The 18,627-nt window shown below is 41.2% G+C and overlaps 1 protein-coding gene across 5 annotated transcripts in view; it reads left to right on the forward strand.

The window, feature by feature from the left end:
- GRHL2 (grainyhead like transcription factor 2) overlaps positions 1–18,627 on the forward strand; it is a 169,719-nt gene that overhangs the window by 130,750 nt on the left and 20,342 nt on the right. For 4 of the 5 annotated variants that reach the window (XM_053558834.1, XM_053558838.1, XM_053558836.1 and 1 more), the window contains 4 exons: positions 809–896; positions 1,385–1,524; positions 6,724–6,755; positions 18,040–18,131. In XM_053558834.1, coding sequence (XP_053414809.1) covers positions 809–896; positions 1,385–1,524; positions 6,724–6,755; positions 18,040–18,131 — 352 coding nt within the window. The remainder of the gene's footprint in view (positions 1–808; positions 897–1,384; positions 1,525–6,723; positions 6,756–18,039; positions 18,132–18,627) is intronic. The other variant, XM_053558835.1, reaches the window with a different exon arrangement.

The following is an 18,627-nucleotide window of genomic DNA, read 5'->3' on the forward strand; positions in this document are numbered from 1 at the left end:
TAGAGCTGACGGGGAAGAATGCCCAAAGAAAAATACAGTTAGAAAATCATCGCAGGCCCTCCCAAAAAGAGCTATAAGGTAGTGGTCAATTGTTTAATAAGCACAACAGGATTTGACACTTTGGAAAGAGAAGCTAAATAAAAAAGTCAAATTATAAGGAATAGAGGAGCAAAAAGGAGTTGAATAGAACAAATGTTTGAATGAGCAACGTATCTAGGAACACAGGAAAATACTGAAACAAACAAAAAAAAATCATCCTCGAATTTGTAAAAAGTAATCCTACATCTTGTGTGGTTTCTTTATGCATCCCCTCATTTCCACCACTGTAATGATTTTTTAAATTTCCATAGCAACAAGCAAAGGAAAAATTTAATGGAGAATTCACACTCAACTTTAAAGCCCTCTTCATGCCTGGGAATAAATTTAATGGGCCAATGCTTCATTTTCTGACATTTTATTATAATCAGTAAAGTTACTTAATGGGTTTCAGCAGGTTAGGGAACTGGGTCTGTTCTTTCCATATGGTTTCAAAACTGAAGTTCTTTAAATAGACAAGATACTAAAAAAAGGAGAAAACATGGGAGAGGTGGAGAGCTCTTGTGGGACAAAAATGTAGTAGAGACTCATGAGTGGCCTTGGCTTTTGGAACTGAAGCGTGACCTTACTGGAGGGATGAGGTGGGGCTGCCTGGTCTCTTCCTCCCCTGTGTTGTGTCGTATCTGCGTGACTTGTGTGTTTGACAGTATTTTTGCATACATTGATAACAAATGTGCCTGGCTTTGTCTGTATTTGTTTCTTCCCCTGATAGGGAGCAGAAAGAAAAATCAGAGACGAAGAGAGGAAGCAGAACAGGAAGAAAGGGAAAGGCCAGGCCTCCCAAACCCAATGCAATAACTGTGAGTTTCACTGAGACTGACTTTGCTTTCTGAGGGGAAGACTCAGGTGTGTTGGGCCCACTGGGGAATAGATGGGAAGAAGTGAGTGTGGGGCATGGCTTGCTTTCCCCTGGCACTGGAGACAGGGTGATTATCCCTATAAAAAGCAAATGCAATCATGCAGATAGTGTGTTCGAGCTAGGAAGTACTAGCTCAAACACTTAATATCATGGAGACCAACATCTTCTACAGACAAGGTATCTTGGGTGCACAGAGGGACAGGAGGGCATGAGGGAACCTAAGCCCCACTCAAGAATGCTTACTCAAAGTCCATGCTCTTTCTGTTGATTTGGGTAGCATGGCGGGGAGCTATTACAATGTGTTCACATCTATGATATTCAGAAAGCTTAATAGAATAATTCATGAATTTTAGCTGACGCTAGGACTTATGGTTGAGGCTTCTTAGTCACGTATACCCCTCTTGTTTATGAGTTTGTGATCTCATCCAGCCTCTGATGGGAAGTTGGCTGCCTTACCTCTCCAGAAGAAGAGTGACATCACCTTCTTCAAAACCATGCCTGATCTGCACTCCCAGCCTGTTCTCTTCATACCCGACGTTCATTTTGCAAACCTGCAAAGGACTGGACAGGTATGACCTACCTGTTAACATCCACTTGCCATCTATCCAAGGGGAAGACGGGCCTTAAGACAGAAGCACTCCAGGCAGTGTTGTTAAAAATAAAACCCATCTTCCATTCACCAGAGGAAAAGTCAGTTATTCCTCACAGTAAATGATTTTTTTATAAAAAGGAATGTTTCCAAAAAGGAAACTGACTTACTAAGGAGGAGAAGAGAGTGACATGATATTATTGAAGTGTTGATAAAGCAATGAAAGAGGAAGAAAGAAGGCTGATAACATGTGAGAAAAGTTTTGTTTTGTTAGCTATGACCTGGCAGAATTATCCTGATGCAATGGAGCGCCACCTACCGGTGGACAGGTAAACTGCACCTACGACTTCATAAAGTTGCGTAAGGTGAAAAATTCTTCGATTAAATAAAATCCCATCAACAAATTTTCCCCTAGTAAATGAACAGTTCCCACTAAATAGGTAAATCATTTCACATAAGAGGAAAAATGGGATTGTAGGCAAATCTCCTTAAAAGTAATCCCTATTTTCTAGGTATTATCTATAAGTAAAATGAAAAATCTAATGTTAAACTAATATGTGTCCAATTAATAATTGTGTCCAACTTTAATAATTGATGATTAACTCATTATGGTAGCTCAAGCTGACAGACTATTATTCAGTCACTAAGAAGTTAATTATGAAAAAACTATGTATTAAGTTGATAGAATATTATTCAATCACTAAAATTTTAATTGTGAAGTAGAATAGCAATTTTTGTTTATACCGTGATCCTAAAGATTTAACTGAATTTGAAAGGAACAAAAAAATGAGATACAGATGATTATTTCCCTTTTGTCTTTAGTATTATCTCTTTTACATGATAAATTAAAATTGTATGATAAAAGAAAAAATAATAATTTCCCTAGCATGAGCCAGAACTGTCTTTCACCCAACCCATTGTGTTTAAATGAATTTTTCATTGATTAGGGGCTTTTTAAACCCAAAGTCCTTTGAGGAAACATCTATTTTGAGAAATAGGGACATACTAACGCATTTAACTTTTTCTCACTTTCTGTCTAAGTGTGCAGACACTCACTGGAGTTGACCTTAGCTAGACAGAGGAATCAATATTGGCCTCACTCTCTTTTTCTGGAGGCTATTTTGTTCCCCAGTATTCAGTACATTGTTTCCTTATATGTATGAGACAAGCAGTTACACAATCAGGGCTTTTTTGTTGCTATTTATGATAGGACATGGTAATAAAATACCCATAGCTTTTTCTCAGAATATGTTTCCACTAAATCTTAATTTAGCATTTCCATCTTGTCTTACTTGTTCAATATGACCCAGAACACACAGGGGAATGGAAGAATTTTATGATTTATCAAGATATGCTTGCCAGCACCTAATTTTTTATTTAATTCCCAAGAATGTTATTGTGATTTGTGTGAGGATTTTTTGGAGCGAGGTTTCCTTTCAGAAGAGGAGATAACTGAGTTAGACTGTCCTTATTGTTTAGTTCACTGTCATGGTTATGGCTTCAGTTCTGTGTCAACACTGACAACATGACCTGCTCACTTGGCAAGATTTCTCCAGAATGTACAAAGCTGTAAAGGAATCTTAAGAGGAAACATGACAAACCTAGCTGTTTCTGACAGTCAGTCTTTTGGCCTCTCTGGACCCCTGGATGTCGTGATCCTGATTCTCAGCCTGAGGCAAATTCAGAGGGAAGGTGCAGCCCTTACAGGGTTGATTTCAGCAGTTGCAAAGCAGCCCAATAAGTGTCCCCAGGCCGTCAATGTAGGATATAGTTACATCCTACCATCTGCAGGCCAGCCTCACAGAGCCTTCCCCTGAGGCCTTGGATTCAGAGTTGAGGGGGTTAGTGAGAAAGCCTTCCATGAGCTCCTGCAACAAAGGAACACACTTAGCTGTGCCCTCCAGCAACCCGAGAATACCTTGTGGCTGATCGAAATAATAGCAAAGGCGATTTCCCTTTAATATTATTTTGTTGTTTTCAGTTGTACCATGCTACCATCAAGAACTGTGAAAGGCCCAAAGTTTGACCAATATAAAGCTAACAGTTTAGCCTATTACAATTTCATGGATGCTAGATGAAGACATGGGATCCCTGGGTCAGAACCAAAGGACTGATTTACCGATAACCCAGCAAGCTGCAGAAGCTGAATGTTTACATTAGTTCCTCTGCACTTCAGGTCTAATAGGATTGATGCAAAAGGGCCTACGCAGATGCTTTAAGTGTAGTGAGTGTGTGTTAGTGAGGAATCTTGAGCTTATGAAGCAACGATCTTTTAAGAGGGCTGCTGGAACGCCTCTCCAACGTTCATTTCGGACAAAGGCATTATTTTTCTTATACTGGTAAAGCACCGTGGGAGGCTGAGGCACTTGTTTGAGGCCAGGAGTTCGAGACTAGCCTATATATCATAGCAAGATTCTGTCCCTACAGAAAATAATTTTTTAAAATAGCTGTCTGTAGTGGTGTGTGCCTGTAGTCCTAGCTACTGAGGAGGCTGAAGCAGCAGGATCACTTGAGCCTGGAAGTTGGAGGCTGAAGTAAACTCTGATTATGCCACTTCACTCCAACCTGGTGACAGATACAGACCCTGTCTCTTAAGAAAACAAACAAAAAAGTTAAAAAAAGGAAAAGTATACTGATGAGGTAATAAATCTGCATTTGGCCACAGGAGTCAGCTTAGCTAAAAGCTTGGGCATTGTCTCCCTGGAGATTTTTAAGCTGCCTTTACTCAGAAGAGCTAGATGCCTGGGATATCCTTTCCGAGGCAAGAGAGCAGAGGCAGATGCATAGTCTTAAAAGTGGGGGTAGGCCGGAGACTGACCAACTTTAACCTGTAGGACAAGACTCTTCAAGGGCAGGTCAAAGGATAGGGCTGGTTTATCTTAAGGGAGTGGGAGGGGAAGGGAAGAAAGGCGAGGTATGTAGGTCAGAAACAACAGGGGCCTGAGTCTTGCCAAAATCAGCTGCATTACAGCTCTGCACAACTGGCCGGAAACCTTATAGTTCTCATGGTCAGTGACATACTCGTGAGCTACAATGAAGGCACGTCAACGATGGCTCAGCATTCCTACTCACCCAAGGATACGGCCCAGGAGTGTCCTTGGTGGGTATTTGCCCCGTTGGTCCACATGTCCCCCACTTCTGCCATTATGCCATTGCCTAGGCTGCAGATTGTAATATTCTTCAAACATTTGCCAAAAACTCATACAAGGGAATAATCCAACATGCGGGTGCTCAGGAGGGCTCCCGTCCCACTCTTTTCATATTGAAGTCCTAGTGACCAGGCTGTTTGTGTCTGGAATGCCTTTACAGGGCATGGGACAAGGGGAACTTGGGAAAAACTGTGGGATGCAAAGAGACCATCTTGTTGGATAATATATTTGACAGGTACCAGCCTTCCTCAAAGTACTCGAGGAGGACATCTCTCCTCCTTTGCACTCTCAAGAACAGTCTCTTGCATTTTGGCTTGTAAACAAGCTTCCCCCAGATCACAGGAGTTCTTGATAAGGATTCAGATTCTCAAGTTCTAGCCCAGCTCTTTCAAGTTAAAATCTCTGAAGCAAGCTCTAGGAATGTGCATGCATGGTAAGGTGTCTAGATATTTTTATGAACTTTGAAGTTTGAAAAACATCATCTAAAATTGAAGTCAGTGCAATGGGCCCAACAGTTGACAAAGAAGAAACAGTGGGATCTTCTATAAGAGGAGGAAAAATGACAAAGAAAGGAAGGTGATAGGGACAGTGAAGTGGCAGCCATTCAGGAGGGCAAGAAAACACTTCAGAGAAGTCTGCTTCTGTCTTTGGGTCACAAAACAACTTTGCAGAGGCCAAAGAGTCAGGAAGTGGGGTAGATGCATAGTGCCACCACTAAGAAACCAGAAAAACACAAGCCAACATCAGGAACTTTTCAAAACAATCCAGATGCACGGCCAGTGGTCCCTTATGTGGGTCACTCCACATCTTCTAAGTGGAGTCTCAATGACAGATGCCCTGAATTCCACATTAAAACTTGTTGGGAGAGGGGGTGGCAGAAAACAAACAACAACTTTCTTTCATTGTTTTTGGTTTAAGAAGAAATAAAGTATAGAGCAACAACCAGGAAAAATTAAGAGGAAAAAGTTCCTGTAGAAACACGATCTGATGGACTAGAATGACTCATTCTCAGAGTTCCAGGTGACCAGTTTTGTTCACCTGTTCATAGGTAGGTCTGTGCTCGGCAGCGTCCCGGGTGCCTTTGAGAAAGTTTGTGGGGAGGTTGTCTGGACATAGCTGTTTCTCTTCCAGGCTGGGGTGAGAACAGTGGCTAGACTCAGAGTCTACTTTGGAGTTAGCATGTAAACTTCACTAACTCAGGTGTTCTCTACCCAAATGCAAATGGTCCTGAAGCACAAAGAGAAAGCTCACAAGGCTCACAACTCATGTTTAGAAATAATTCGGCCAAGTGGATGTTCACGCACAGCAGATTCCTTCTGGATGTCTCCCGTAGTTCCCTAAGATAATAAGGATGCTCTGTAACTTCTTTGATCTGATTCTGCCTGCCACCAGGCTGACCACCTAAAGGAAAACTCTGCCCCCAGAGATCCGCCTTCCTGCCAGGAACACCTCCCAGAGCTAAATGACCTTTAACAGCCCGAAGCCAGCTAAGCCCTCCATTCCTGTGGTTGTGGGGTACCAGGATAACCCAGGCCCCTTTGGGAAGTAAGCAGAGAAGCCTGGGGTTGCCCTTGGCCTGATGTGGGACCTTTTGCCCTTCCGCTCCCCGGTAACACAGCATCCAGCCTCGGCTCCCTGTGCACCCAATGGGACGGGTTACTCACAGGCTAAGAGCCACCCGGCAAGCCAGAGCCTTTCTGAACAATGGGTTTTCCATCCTGCCAAAATGTTTCCTTACTGTCAAAAGCAAGATTTGGCTTAGGGCCAGAGAGAATCTGATCAGACTAACTTTAGCCAGAAATAACCAATTTGTAGTTTTATACTTCATTAAAATCTACGAATTAACTCCACCGAGATTGAGAGGAGTAAATTTCCATTTCCTTAGAAAAACACACACGCAGAGAGCTTCATTAAACAGATTTGTCTTTTGTCTTTTTAAAGAGAGTCTGTGCCTCAGGACAGTCTGTACTTCACGTGACATATTTCCGGTTCTTGTCTCTAACCTACAGTAAGCCTATTGTTCTCCACAGGTGTATTACAACACGGATGATGAACGAGAAGGGTAAGGCGCTGCTCAGTTCTTTTCATTTAAACCCCCAAAGTTGGCTCATGTCTGAGGAAATATCTCTCTCAGCGCTGGGCAAGCCAGGGCCGAGAGTGAAGTCCTCCTTTCACTCAGGACCCAGCGCTGAGTGTCTGGGAGGAAGGCTGGGGGCACAGCATCCTCCTTCTGGGCTTTCCTTCCCTCCACCTTTCCTTCCTCTGATCTACCTTTGAATAACAAGCTGTTTTGTAAGTGACCCTTCTCTTTCCTGATTGCCCTTCCCAGTACCCCTTGTTTGGCCCCAATGCAGGATCAAGCTGAGCTTGAGGCCAGAGCCAGAGGAGGCAGTCTGCCCGCCTTCCAGGACTGGCCACAGGCTCATGCCTCTTGAAGCCCTCTCTCTGGGAGTGAACCTGGAGTGCCAGTGGTGAGACTGGTTTGAATAGGAAATGGGAAGGCTGAGAATCTTTTTACTGTTCTCTAGGACGGTAGACACGAGAGGGTCTGTGAAAGATCCCAGTGTCTCCACTGCAAGTTTCTGCTTAACAACACTGGGAGATGTTCTCCATCTTTGCTCAGGACGCATGCCTGTGCAAAGACTTTTAGGGCAGCCAAATCTTCAAAGCACTTCGTATCCATTAACTCATTTTATAGACTCAGAATTGTAAAGCAATCAAAAAAAAAGAAAGAAAGAAAGAAAAAAAAACTCTCCTTAAAGTCATCTAGCTAGGGAGTGGGGAGGATAGACGGAGGGAGGGTGATTGGTGGGATTACACCTGCGGTGCATTTTACAAGGGTATATGTGAAACTTAGTGAATGAGGAATGTAAATGTCTTAGCACAATAACTAAGAATGCCAGGAAGGCTACGTTAACCAGTGTGATGAAAATGTGTCTAACAGTCTATGAAACCAGGGTATGGTGCCCCATGATCACATTAATGTACACAGCTATGATTTAATAAAAAAAAAAAAAAAAAGGTCATCTAGCTGACCTCCTCTCCTAGGCAATGGTAAAATCTATACTACATCCTTGCCTGGGGGTCAGCAACTTCTTCTTGAATATTCCCAGTGATGGAGAGTTCACTGTGAGTGGGTTAGCTCATCAGACTGTGGGGCAATCCCAGCTCTTAGAAAGCTATTTTATTTGTTAAGCTGACATCTACTTTCTTTTAACGTCTACCCCTGGGCTCTGGTTCTGTTCTCTGAATAAGTCTCATCCTTCCTCATCTTTCAAACATCCCCTTTCTTCTTGTAGCTGTTCTTAGTCAAAATACAGTTTTACCTCTCAACATCTCAACTTCCCTCCAAGGTGTACTACTAAATTCGTTAGTAGTCTCCTTAAACTTGGCTGTTAGAATAAACAAGAGTTGTAGATCACACTGGGAGAAGTTCTTATGACCTAGATTCTATTTTCCTCTTAAAGCAGTCTAGAACTACATTCACTTCCAATATCTACTTTATGTTCTTTGTTCGCATTACATATGTATAAAAATCTAAAATCTCTAGATCTTTTTTGTTTTTTCAAACTACAGTCAAACCAGGCCTTCCTTATCCTCATGTAATTAATATGTGTGTATGTTTTCTTGTAAAACATTTCATAGATGGTGAAATGGAGCCGATATTGCTAAGCTCATTCCTAGAGCAAACGTTGGCAAGCTATAGCCTGAGGACCAAATCTGTTTTTGTATAGTTGGCAAATGAAGAATGGTTTTTACATTTTTCAATGATTGAAAAAAAAATTTGTTTAAAGAATTGTATTGAATGACATGTGAAAATTATATGAACTCCAAGTGTCCATACATAAAGTTTTACTGGAACATAGCCATTTTAATTCCTTTTGTGTTGTCTGAGGAAACTACCCAACAGCAGAGTTGAGTAGTTATAGCAGAGACCATCTGGTATGGCCTGCCAAGCCCAAGTATTTAATATTTACTGTCTGGCCCTTTACAGAAGAAGTTTGCCAGCTTCTGTCTTAAAGAATAAAAAATGTCAAAGGAGCCAAGTGATTCCCCAACTGGCCAGGGGTATAACCTTATGTGGGCCTTGGTCTTTAAATTCTGAGTTCTAAATTTTCTAAATACATCATTAGCTTGTTCTTTGTATTTTGGTCCCTAGGTAACACATTTCCAGCGGGCAGAATGAGCACAATGATTAGCACAGTCAATTCCAATCAGTTATTCACATACTTTGCAAGGTACAGTGGGGTGTCGCAGAGAGAGCATTGATCCTGAGCTCAGGAAGCCCACGTTCCACTCTTGGGGTACCACTTACTGATGTGAAGGCTCGGGCCAGCTCTTTGATCTCTCGGCTTTGGTTTCTTTAATTCTATATTGAAGATTTTGTATAAGATATTGCAAAGATTCTACTTACTACTAATATTCTGTTATTCTCATGGGAAAAATAAGTGTTATGAGTGAGAAGTGTCTGAGATTCTGAATTCTCTTTGATGTGCAGACCTCAGTAGTAAATCTGTCTTACCTCAAAGTGTCCTTCCTTGCAAGTTGACCACAGTTAGATGGCCATCAGCCTACTTGTAACTCTACTGGTTCAGCTGCTTTGTAAGTATGACTATGTGTTTCTGCATAAGCTTGAGGCCTGAGGCATGAATCTCTTGCTATTACACATCTTCTAAATTAGAGTTCAAGCATTGTAGACAGTGTTGGAGCCTCAGTGTTGATACGTGGTTGGTGCCTGGCGATTGTTATTTGTAAAAGGAATCATGAACGTTACTGGACACTTTGGCTGGGCACTATACTAAGTGCTTATAAGCTTCATTGAATTCTTCTAAATTTCCTATTATATCCATTTTATAAGGGGGAAACTAAGTTTCCTAGTCTTGGAAACTTTGGCATATAGAGACTAGGAAACTGATTTCAAGTCACACAGCTGGTAAGTGCTAGAGGCAGGATTCGACCTGGGTCTAGCTGCACTTCCCATCACCTGCTTTTAGCCATCATGCACTACTGCTAACCCTCCTAATTCTTGACCTGTGGCTGCAAAGGAGGCACCAAGCAACAGGACCGCACTTGGATAGCTTTCTGGTCTTGACAAAGACACACCCTTGGTGCCTCTTTTGGCATGTGGAACTCGGGTTCTGACAAGCCCAGGTGGAGTGTACCTGGCAGAGGAGGTCAGATCTGAGGCTGCCATCCATGTTCACCCGAGTGCTACCTTCACTGGTGTTTGCACAGCCTCCAGCAGGACTGACTGCTTTTTGGCCAAGTTCTTTGCTCTCACTGCCATATTAATTCTCACAGTAGTTAATGCTCACATTAGTATCAAAGCATACAAATGAGTACTTGAGGGCATCAATCTCATAATTCGGAGCATATAATATACAGGGTGGCCCCTCTGCTGGCACCTCCAAAATCATGCAAGGTTTGTTAATGTCTCTTCAGGATATACTTATCAGTCTCGAAGTCAGGTGATTCAACAGACACAGAGGGTTTTAGACAATAGTTCTCAGCATAAGGTCTCCTGCTACACATTTGGATATCCTGGGGAGTTTAAGAAAACAAACAGTGGCCCCAGTGATTTGGATTTAATTGGTGTGCGTACAGCTCAGCCCCTGGGACTTTTTAAACATCTTTAGGTGATTCTAATATGCAGCAGTGTTGGAGAAACACCTCGCTAGAGCCATTCAGCTGTGATTTAAATCTGGTTTTGATCTTCTAAGTTCTGAACTTAACCTTTTGGAGTCTCAATTTCCTCATCTAAAAATAGCAGGATAAGAATACCCACCTGCTAGCATAAGTAATACTGTATAAGCATCAATATATAAAAGGTGTTGACACATGGAAGGTGCTTTTAAAAGAATTATAGCTATTATTATTAAGATTTCTTAAAAGAGAAAAGAGAGAGATTGAGATGTAAAGAAAGAACAGATCAAACAGGAAGAATTTTCTATGGAGTATACATCCTTGACCTGGGATCTGTAGATGGCTTTTATGGGGGAAGAAGAAAGGGCTTTTAATCCCCTGAAATGAAACGCAAATTGGAGCAAACACCATGTCTGGTGAGAAATTCTGTTTCCATTATTTCTGGGGATCTGGTCACCATCTACACCAGGCTTTTGTTTTCCAGGAATCCCCTCTTGCCTTGATCCTCTGTTTGCAGTGGTTCCCACTGACATCCTCCTCCTTTCTACAGCAAGATCCCTTCAGCTCTGTTGCTTCTGGATGCATTTGGGTCATAAGCCTTAGCTGGGTTGTCACGCATTCAGATGTCAGCAGTTTCTCTGCAAGATGCTGCCATAGCCACAGGATGCTACCTGGGACCCACAGACCTCAATCCTCTCTAAGAATTTCTTCTGTCTTTGCTTCTTCTTAAAGATACACCACACACCATTATCTCTCTTGGAACCACCTTGTATAATCTCTTCAAAGGCTGAGGCTTTATGAAAACCCAACCCGGAAGAAGGCACACACTGGGCAGGCCACCCTGTACGTTGGTCTCTTGATGCTTAGAGTTGACTTCCCATAGAAAGTTCACTCATAAGCTCTGAGTGTCTCCTGCAAGAAAGAGGTCCTGTAGATGCTTCCAGACTACACCATGAGCTCAGCCACTGTTGCCAAGAAAAAGAGGCTGTTTGGCCTGCTCTTCTGTGAAAGCAAATACTCTGGCTAGAATTCAGTACCGTTTGGGGAAGTTAGAGATTATTAACCAGTCAACTGCGAGTACATTTAATCAACATAGTGTTAAATCTAAAACGTTGTCACACTGTGTTTATTAGCGGTTCATATAGGGCTACAAAAGAAAATTCTTTTAGAATTCTTCATTATTTCTCTTAAAAGAGCAATTTCCCAGAGAATCACATGTTTTTCTTTAATAAGATTCTCAGGAAAGCCAAGTAAACTATGAAATGTGGGAAATGGTGGGCTATGGTTTACCACATATACACGAATATAAGGTTATTAAAAATATCAGGCAATTTTCCCAATTTCCCAAGGAGAAGATGAAAAGAAAGGTTTTAGGTTAACTTGAATAGGAAACCTTTATGACTATAGCCAAGGGTCAGTAATTTATGGATACTTGCTTTGCTGATTTAATTATACATGCATTTGAAGAGTAATGTTTTAAAATTAAAACATAATATAGAAATATCTGTCACATTGTATGAAAACATTTATTCAAATTCTTCATAATCTTTGACATCAAATTCTTTCTCAATATAAAAGTGACTTTTTACTTCATCTCACACAGTTTATCAGGGCAATTCTTCATTACTATCAAAGTTGGGCATGGCACATTTTAAATCCATATATGCGACATTGTCCTTGGAATTTTTTTTTTTTTTTTGTAAGAGATGAGGTCTCATTATGTTGCTCAGGCTGGAGTGCAGTGTCTAGTCACAGATGCTATCCTAGCACACTATAGCCTTGAGCTCTTGGGCTCAAGCCATCCTTCTGCATCAGCCTCCAAAGCAGCTGGGTCTATAGGCGTGTACCACTGCAGTACCTGACCATCCTTCTAAATTTTATTCCAAGCTGCAAATCATGAGTTTCAAAACATTAGAAAGAAATGATTACATAAAGTGATTGACACAATGCTGTCTCCCATTTTTTATTATGTTTTAAATTAAATTTTTAATTTTGAGATAATTATAAATTCATGTTTAGTTGTAAAAAGGCCCCTTCCTTTCAACAGATAAATTCTTATTTTTTACTGTTAGTTATTGCATTTAAAAATCCACTCAGTTTACTCAAAACAGTATCAGATGTACAACGGAGGTTTTAAAAAATACTTAAGGAAATGAATCTTTTACCATCATTAAGTCACTAGTTTCTTGTATTAGAACCAGTTATTCTTACTTGTATACTAGTATGCCATTCTGCAAATTAAGAAATGTAAATTTAAGACTCTTAAAACTGGGCTTTACCTTCTTTTCTACATCTTGCCTATGTTTGCCCTTTCTGTGGTTCTTCATTTCTTCCTTTATTTCTGTTGTCTTTGGGATCCCTTTTCTACTGGCTAAGTAACTCTGGCTAGTTAGTATTCCATTTGTCATGGACCTTGGCAAATAATTCTCCCTGTTGTTTCTTGTTTATTTGTTGCCAGTGTTTTTATTTCGCAATCACTTTTGTGGGATATTTTTGCTAGGTATAAAATCACAGGTTGGCAGTTATTTTCTTTATGGTTTGGTTTTCATCATTTCTGTTGAGATGAGGTCTGTCTTATTGTTGCTTCTTTGAATGCTTTCTTTCTTTTCTCTCTCGACTGCTTTTAAGGTTTTCTTTTTCTCTTATGTTTTTGGAATTTCTATTATGATGTTCCTGTGTGTAGATTTTCTTTGTATATTTTTCCTGCTTGGCATTTTATAGCATTTATTGAATCTGTTTATTCAATAAATGTTTTAGAACATTCTCAGTCATTATCTCTTCAAATACCGCTTCTTCTCTGTTTTCTCTCTCTACACTACTTTGAGACTCTAAATGCATATTAGCACTTTTTATTGTGCCCATAATCATTAGATGATTTTTCATCTTCTTTGCTCTTCATACTTAAATGGGGATATTTTCTCTTGATCTAATTTTAAAATTTTCTCTTGTATCCATTGGGTCCAATTAACTGTTAAAAATTCATATTTAGTTATAAAAAAGCCCCTTCCTTTGGCAGTTCTTTGTTTTAATTATTGCATTTTTTAGTATGAGAATTTATGAAGTTTATTTTTTAAAGATTCCAGATCTCTATATGTTGCCATTTATTTTCATGAACACAGTAATCACAACTCTTTTCAGTTCATATCTGATAACTAAAATAATTGTGCTATAAGTGTATTATCTATGGTCTGTTTCTATCATCTGTTTTCTCTTTGGTCTTTTTTACTAGTCTACTTGATAAATATCAATCAATAGTGAACAATGTACATAAAAATTACAGAGGCTCTATTTGGCCATATTTCTCTCTTATGAAAGTTTTCCCTATCTTTTGTTGTGCTGCCTGAGTAGATACAGATTGCCATGATTGAGTCAAGGACAAAACTCACCCAAACTGAAATTGCAGTTTGTATTAGCTTTACACTACCCCTGTCTCATCCTAGGATGTAGTGCTGAGGCATTTACTGTGTGTCTTCTTCTTTGGTGAGGCATGATATTTGGTTTTTGACTCCTTAGGATGGTGAGAGTGCCCAAAACCTCCTCTGATTTTTCAAGGGCTTTCTACCTAACATATTCTCTTGTCTTCTGCAGTTTAAGAACTTAGCAGGAATACTACAGAGTATCTGGCTTACTTCTCTGTGCCTCCCTACTCTGGAAATTTGACTATTAGTCCTGGGTACATTTGCAGACCTAAATCCCAATTTTTGTTTCTTTAGCATTATAAGATTACCAAAAGCTGCATAAGTTTCTTTGCCCTAAGGTGCATGCCTCCACTGGAATTATCATCCACTCTATCCCAGCCAAGTGTTGTCACTGATTCTCAGGTCACCCTTCTGCAGTTCTCTTCTCTGGGATCTCAATTTCTCAAGTTCTAGCTCTCTCATCCATAGCTCTCCAATACCTTCAATAAGGATTTAAAATTTGTTTTTAGATGGAATTTCAAGTTGTTCTTGCCTGAAAACTTTGATCTGCCATATGCTATAATATTTTAGCTGGAAACAGAAATCTCTGTATTACCCTTTTAAATGATCCTTCTGGGATCTATTGACCTAGTCATTTGCAATTTTGAGGTCACATTGCAGTAATAGTAATTAAATCTATGTTTGTGTTTTTGTGTGTTTTGTTTTCGTTTTGTACTGATTCTGTTAGATGAATTCTACTAAACACCTCAATTTAGCACTGATTAAAATCATTTGGGGATGGTAGGTTCTTCCCCAAAGAGTAATTTGTTGAATATAAATTGAGCTCCTACTCCATAATGTCAAACACTTTGAGGATATAAGATGACTACATTTTCTGAGGGTCACATGGGCAAGGGACCTCCACCTATTTAGGGAACACTGGGTAATTAGCATACACCTGCCATAAGCAGAGTTGTGAAACAGACAAGCAGTGTTTCCACAGTGCCTACATCCCCTTTTTAGGCACCTCCTCTTTTTAGGCACCTCCTCATTAGGCACCCAATGCGTAGTGCAGGTCAGCCTGGCAGGTAGGATGAAACATTGTCTTTCTTGGGTGTGGCCAGAGACCCACGGTTCAGACTTGAAACCTTCCCCACGTTTTTCTGATGAAGCTTAACTCTCATTTGTTTACTCCTCAGTAACTTTCTTTCCCTGAGGTTGGTCCCACAAGGTAACAGCTTTATGTGCTGCTGGACCTAGAATCATTCTACATATTAATCAGCACCTTGCACCAGTCAGATGGAGATTGATGTTAGAGAAAGCACATATTCCTTGTCCTCTGGTCCTTTGGTGATACTATCCAATGCACATTCATCTCTCAGTATCTGTGGAAGATTGATTCCAAGACCTCCTGCAGATACCAAAATTCACAGATATGCCGGTCTCTGATATAAAATGGCATAGTATTTGCATGTAATTTGTGCATACCCTCCTGTATACCTTAAATCATCTCTAGAGTATGTATAATACCTAATACTATGTAAATGCTATGAAAATAATTGTTAAATTGTATTTAGAGAATAATGACAAAAAATAAAAATAAAAAATCTGCACATGTTCATTATAGCTACGATTTTTTCCCCCAAATATTTTTGAATGCGTTTTTTTGAAGCCAGATATGAAGAACCCCTGGCTAGGAAGTGTCAAATGCAGTCATACACCAGGAGACCTGAAATTTGTGCTTTTTTCACATGGTGAATGGCACAGTCACATTTGCCCTCTTTTTTATACCTGGCTTTGAAAATAAATGAAACACTTTAATGTGAGCCACACAAACTTATCGACTCCCACTGGGTTCATAGATTTGAAAGTATGAAAAAGCATTTTTGAACTCCCAGGAAAAATGTAGTTTATCCAAGATGTCATTTCAATGGCAAAGTTTGTCATATCTCAGAACAGGGTGCTATCAAAAGTCAATAGAACTGGAAAAATATAAATCATGCTTGATGACAAACTCACTAGCTTAGAGACCCTCATCCAGCGTGCATGCGTGTCTGGTGATATTTCAGGATGTTTACTCATTATTAACCACTGGCCACTGACTGCTGTATGAATGGATTTTCTAATATTCTAATCCGGAGGCCATGGTCTCCTTAGTTCCAGGATGTGACAGAGTGACATGACCTACTTTTATGACAAGGTAGTGAGGGGAAGCTGAGGAAACAGTACCATAAAAACTTATTAACACTTTCAGCTAAGGCTTGAGTTTTAGGTTTTTCTTTCAGTTGTTTCCATAGTTTGATTTACTAGGGAATAAAGTAAGAGAATGCTGATTCATAACAGCATCTCTCTCATGTACACCTTACTTGTCATCGCCTCACATTTACTGAGTGACTTTGTCATAAGGTTACTCCCTCAAAAGCGGGTTCTCTCAACAGCTTGTTTCACTTATTAGCTGGATGGCCCTGCATAAGACACAGAACACATTATGTGTTTGGTCATCACTGAAATGATAAAATTGGCCCTTGTCCTGGCCGGCTCACAGTATTTAGGAGACCTGAGTGAATAAGGAGATCATAAGCACTTGGTAACATCTGAGGTCTTATTGAGGAGTTTGATGGATAGATATACCTTTTGGACCAGCTAGTGTAGGAGAAGGCAAATTAAAGCATCCTTGGTTCAGTTATTTAAACTATTAGAATTAATAGAAATACTATTTCTTTCCATAGTTTTATACCATATGTTCTTCCTATCACTGCCCCCAACCATTAACTCAGCTTGAGCATTGATCAGTAACTTCCTAAAGATCTGAAGGCTGACACAGAGTTCCGGGTTTTGCATGATCTTGAAAGCTTGAGATTCATGTACCGTCCATCTCCCATGCCGGGTGCTTTGCCAACATCAGTCCTCGGTTTGGACTATTTGCTGTCTGGTGGTAAATGGAAACTCTGACCTCTGTCAGGCTGGGGGCCTCAATTACTCTTCTCCAGGTCTGTCTTCCTCAGATCTCTCCAACTTGTAATCAGCACCAGCATCATCTTCCATTCTAACACTTCAAGGGTGCTAACAGTATATCGGGGGACCTTGTGAGTACTTTACATATGAGCGTTCACTTGATTCTCTCAACAGCTTCCTTTTAAAGATAAGAAGACTGGGGCCCAGGGAGGTTGAGGAACTTCCCGAGGTTCCTATACCCAGCAAATTGTAAAGCAGGGATTTAAACCGAGGTAGTCTGGCCCCAGAGTCCCTGCTCTAACTGAACCGTAATCTTGGAAGGCATAATCTTGATTGCCATAATTCCAAATGTTGAAAATCCTGAAAGATCAGAAGCCTGGAAATATGTTAGGATTATTCAGGATCATAGTGCTTGGGATTGTGTCTTTCAGCACCATGTCCTAGGAATCCTAGAAAGAGTAAAAATTTCTAAAAATCTGTATCCACTTCTTTGAGGTTTGAAGAATAGCAAGATTCCCCTCAGGAGCATTTTCTTGGTATCAGTGACTTCTATCCTTCCAATTTCTGTTTCTCTCAAACAATCCTCTCCTTCCACAGGGTGTCAGAAGGGGACAGGGACTTCAGGAGGAAGTTCAGAGCCATCAGAACTAGCCAACTTGGGGATGTGCAGGGCCTCAGCACCATGGGCTTCTAGGAAGGGGGACTAAATCCCTCTCCCAAGGAGGAGGAAAGACCTGGGCAGCCAGGGCCTGTGTCTCATCCACTCCAGCTGGATAAAGAGGCAGAGCTGCAGGACAGCAGGATGCCTCATACTGAAGTAACTGAACCAGTGAGGCAGGCCCACATTCTTTCTACCAGCCACTGCTGTGCCCTAAGGGGGTTGCCAAAAAGGCACAGGTCACTCAGGCCTCAACTGGGTGGGAGGGGCTGGTGTGATTGAGAGGCCACACAGACACCAGGGACCCACCTCCCCCCAGCTCTGACCTGGGCAGGATGGAGCAGGTAAAGCCTGAAGCCTCACCTCTGTGGTCCGTATTCAGCAACAGAGGGTATGTAATAAGTCCATCCCCTAAAGCAGCGGTTCTCAAGCTGTGGGTCCCAGCCCACAGGAACTGTGTATTAAAGCCTTGCAGCATTAGGAAGGTTGAGAACCACTGCCCTAAAGATACTGGTGTGTGTGTTTTGCCTCTGACAGGGATGGCTTGCAAGGGGAAGAAGGAGGGTGTGAGTAGATCAGGCTGAAGACAGCCGGGGATGGCATAGATGAAGGGAAGGGGACGTGTACATGAACTTGTGTTTCGACACCTTGCCCAGCTTTCCCTAACAATTTCTGCTCATCTTTTCTACCAGCAGTGTCCTTGTTAAGAGGATGTTCAGGCCCATGGAGGAGGAGTTTGGTCCGGCACCTTCTAAGCAGATTAAAGAAGAAGGGATGAAACGAGGTATCTCTCCTGTTCGGCACATCACCGAGCTGTTGTGTCCCTTACAGACGTTCCCAGCAGGGGTGGGGCATCTCACCAAGAAGAGCTTGTGGGCTGCGAGCCCCCTGCCAGGCCCCCACAGCTCCGTGCCAGCCTGGTGACTCTTGATGCACACAGGAAGTCCTCCGTCTTCTCCTTTGCTTTCTATTCTGTCCTTGTAAACGCCTTAAGGAAATGTTTCTTCTCCCTGGGGTTCTTTCCTTTGCCTTGGGAGAAATGTAATGAATATTTACATTTCTCCCAATCAAGACTCATTTTCTCCCAATCAAGGGTCTTTTACCACTTCACCAAGAGGGTTAGAAACAAAGCGGGCAAGCCGATGTCTAGCACAGGGTGTCTGTGCCATACCCAATCCATTGTCCCTTCTGGAATAAGTGGGACAACCGTATTTTGGTTGCAGCCACCCCCGAGGCTTCCAGAGACTTTAGACTCACACAGTCTTGGTTTTTCAAAGAAT

Source organism: Nycticebus coucang, chromosome 13 (genome assembly GCF_027406575.1).
Source record: "Nycticebus coucang isolate mNycCou1 chromosome 13, mNycCou1.pri, whole genome shotgun sequence".
NCBI classification, from domain to species: Eukaryota; Metazoa; Chordata; class Mammalia; order Primates; family Lorisidae; genus Nycticebus; species Nycticebus coucang.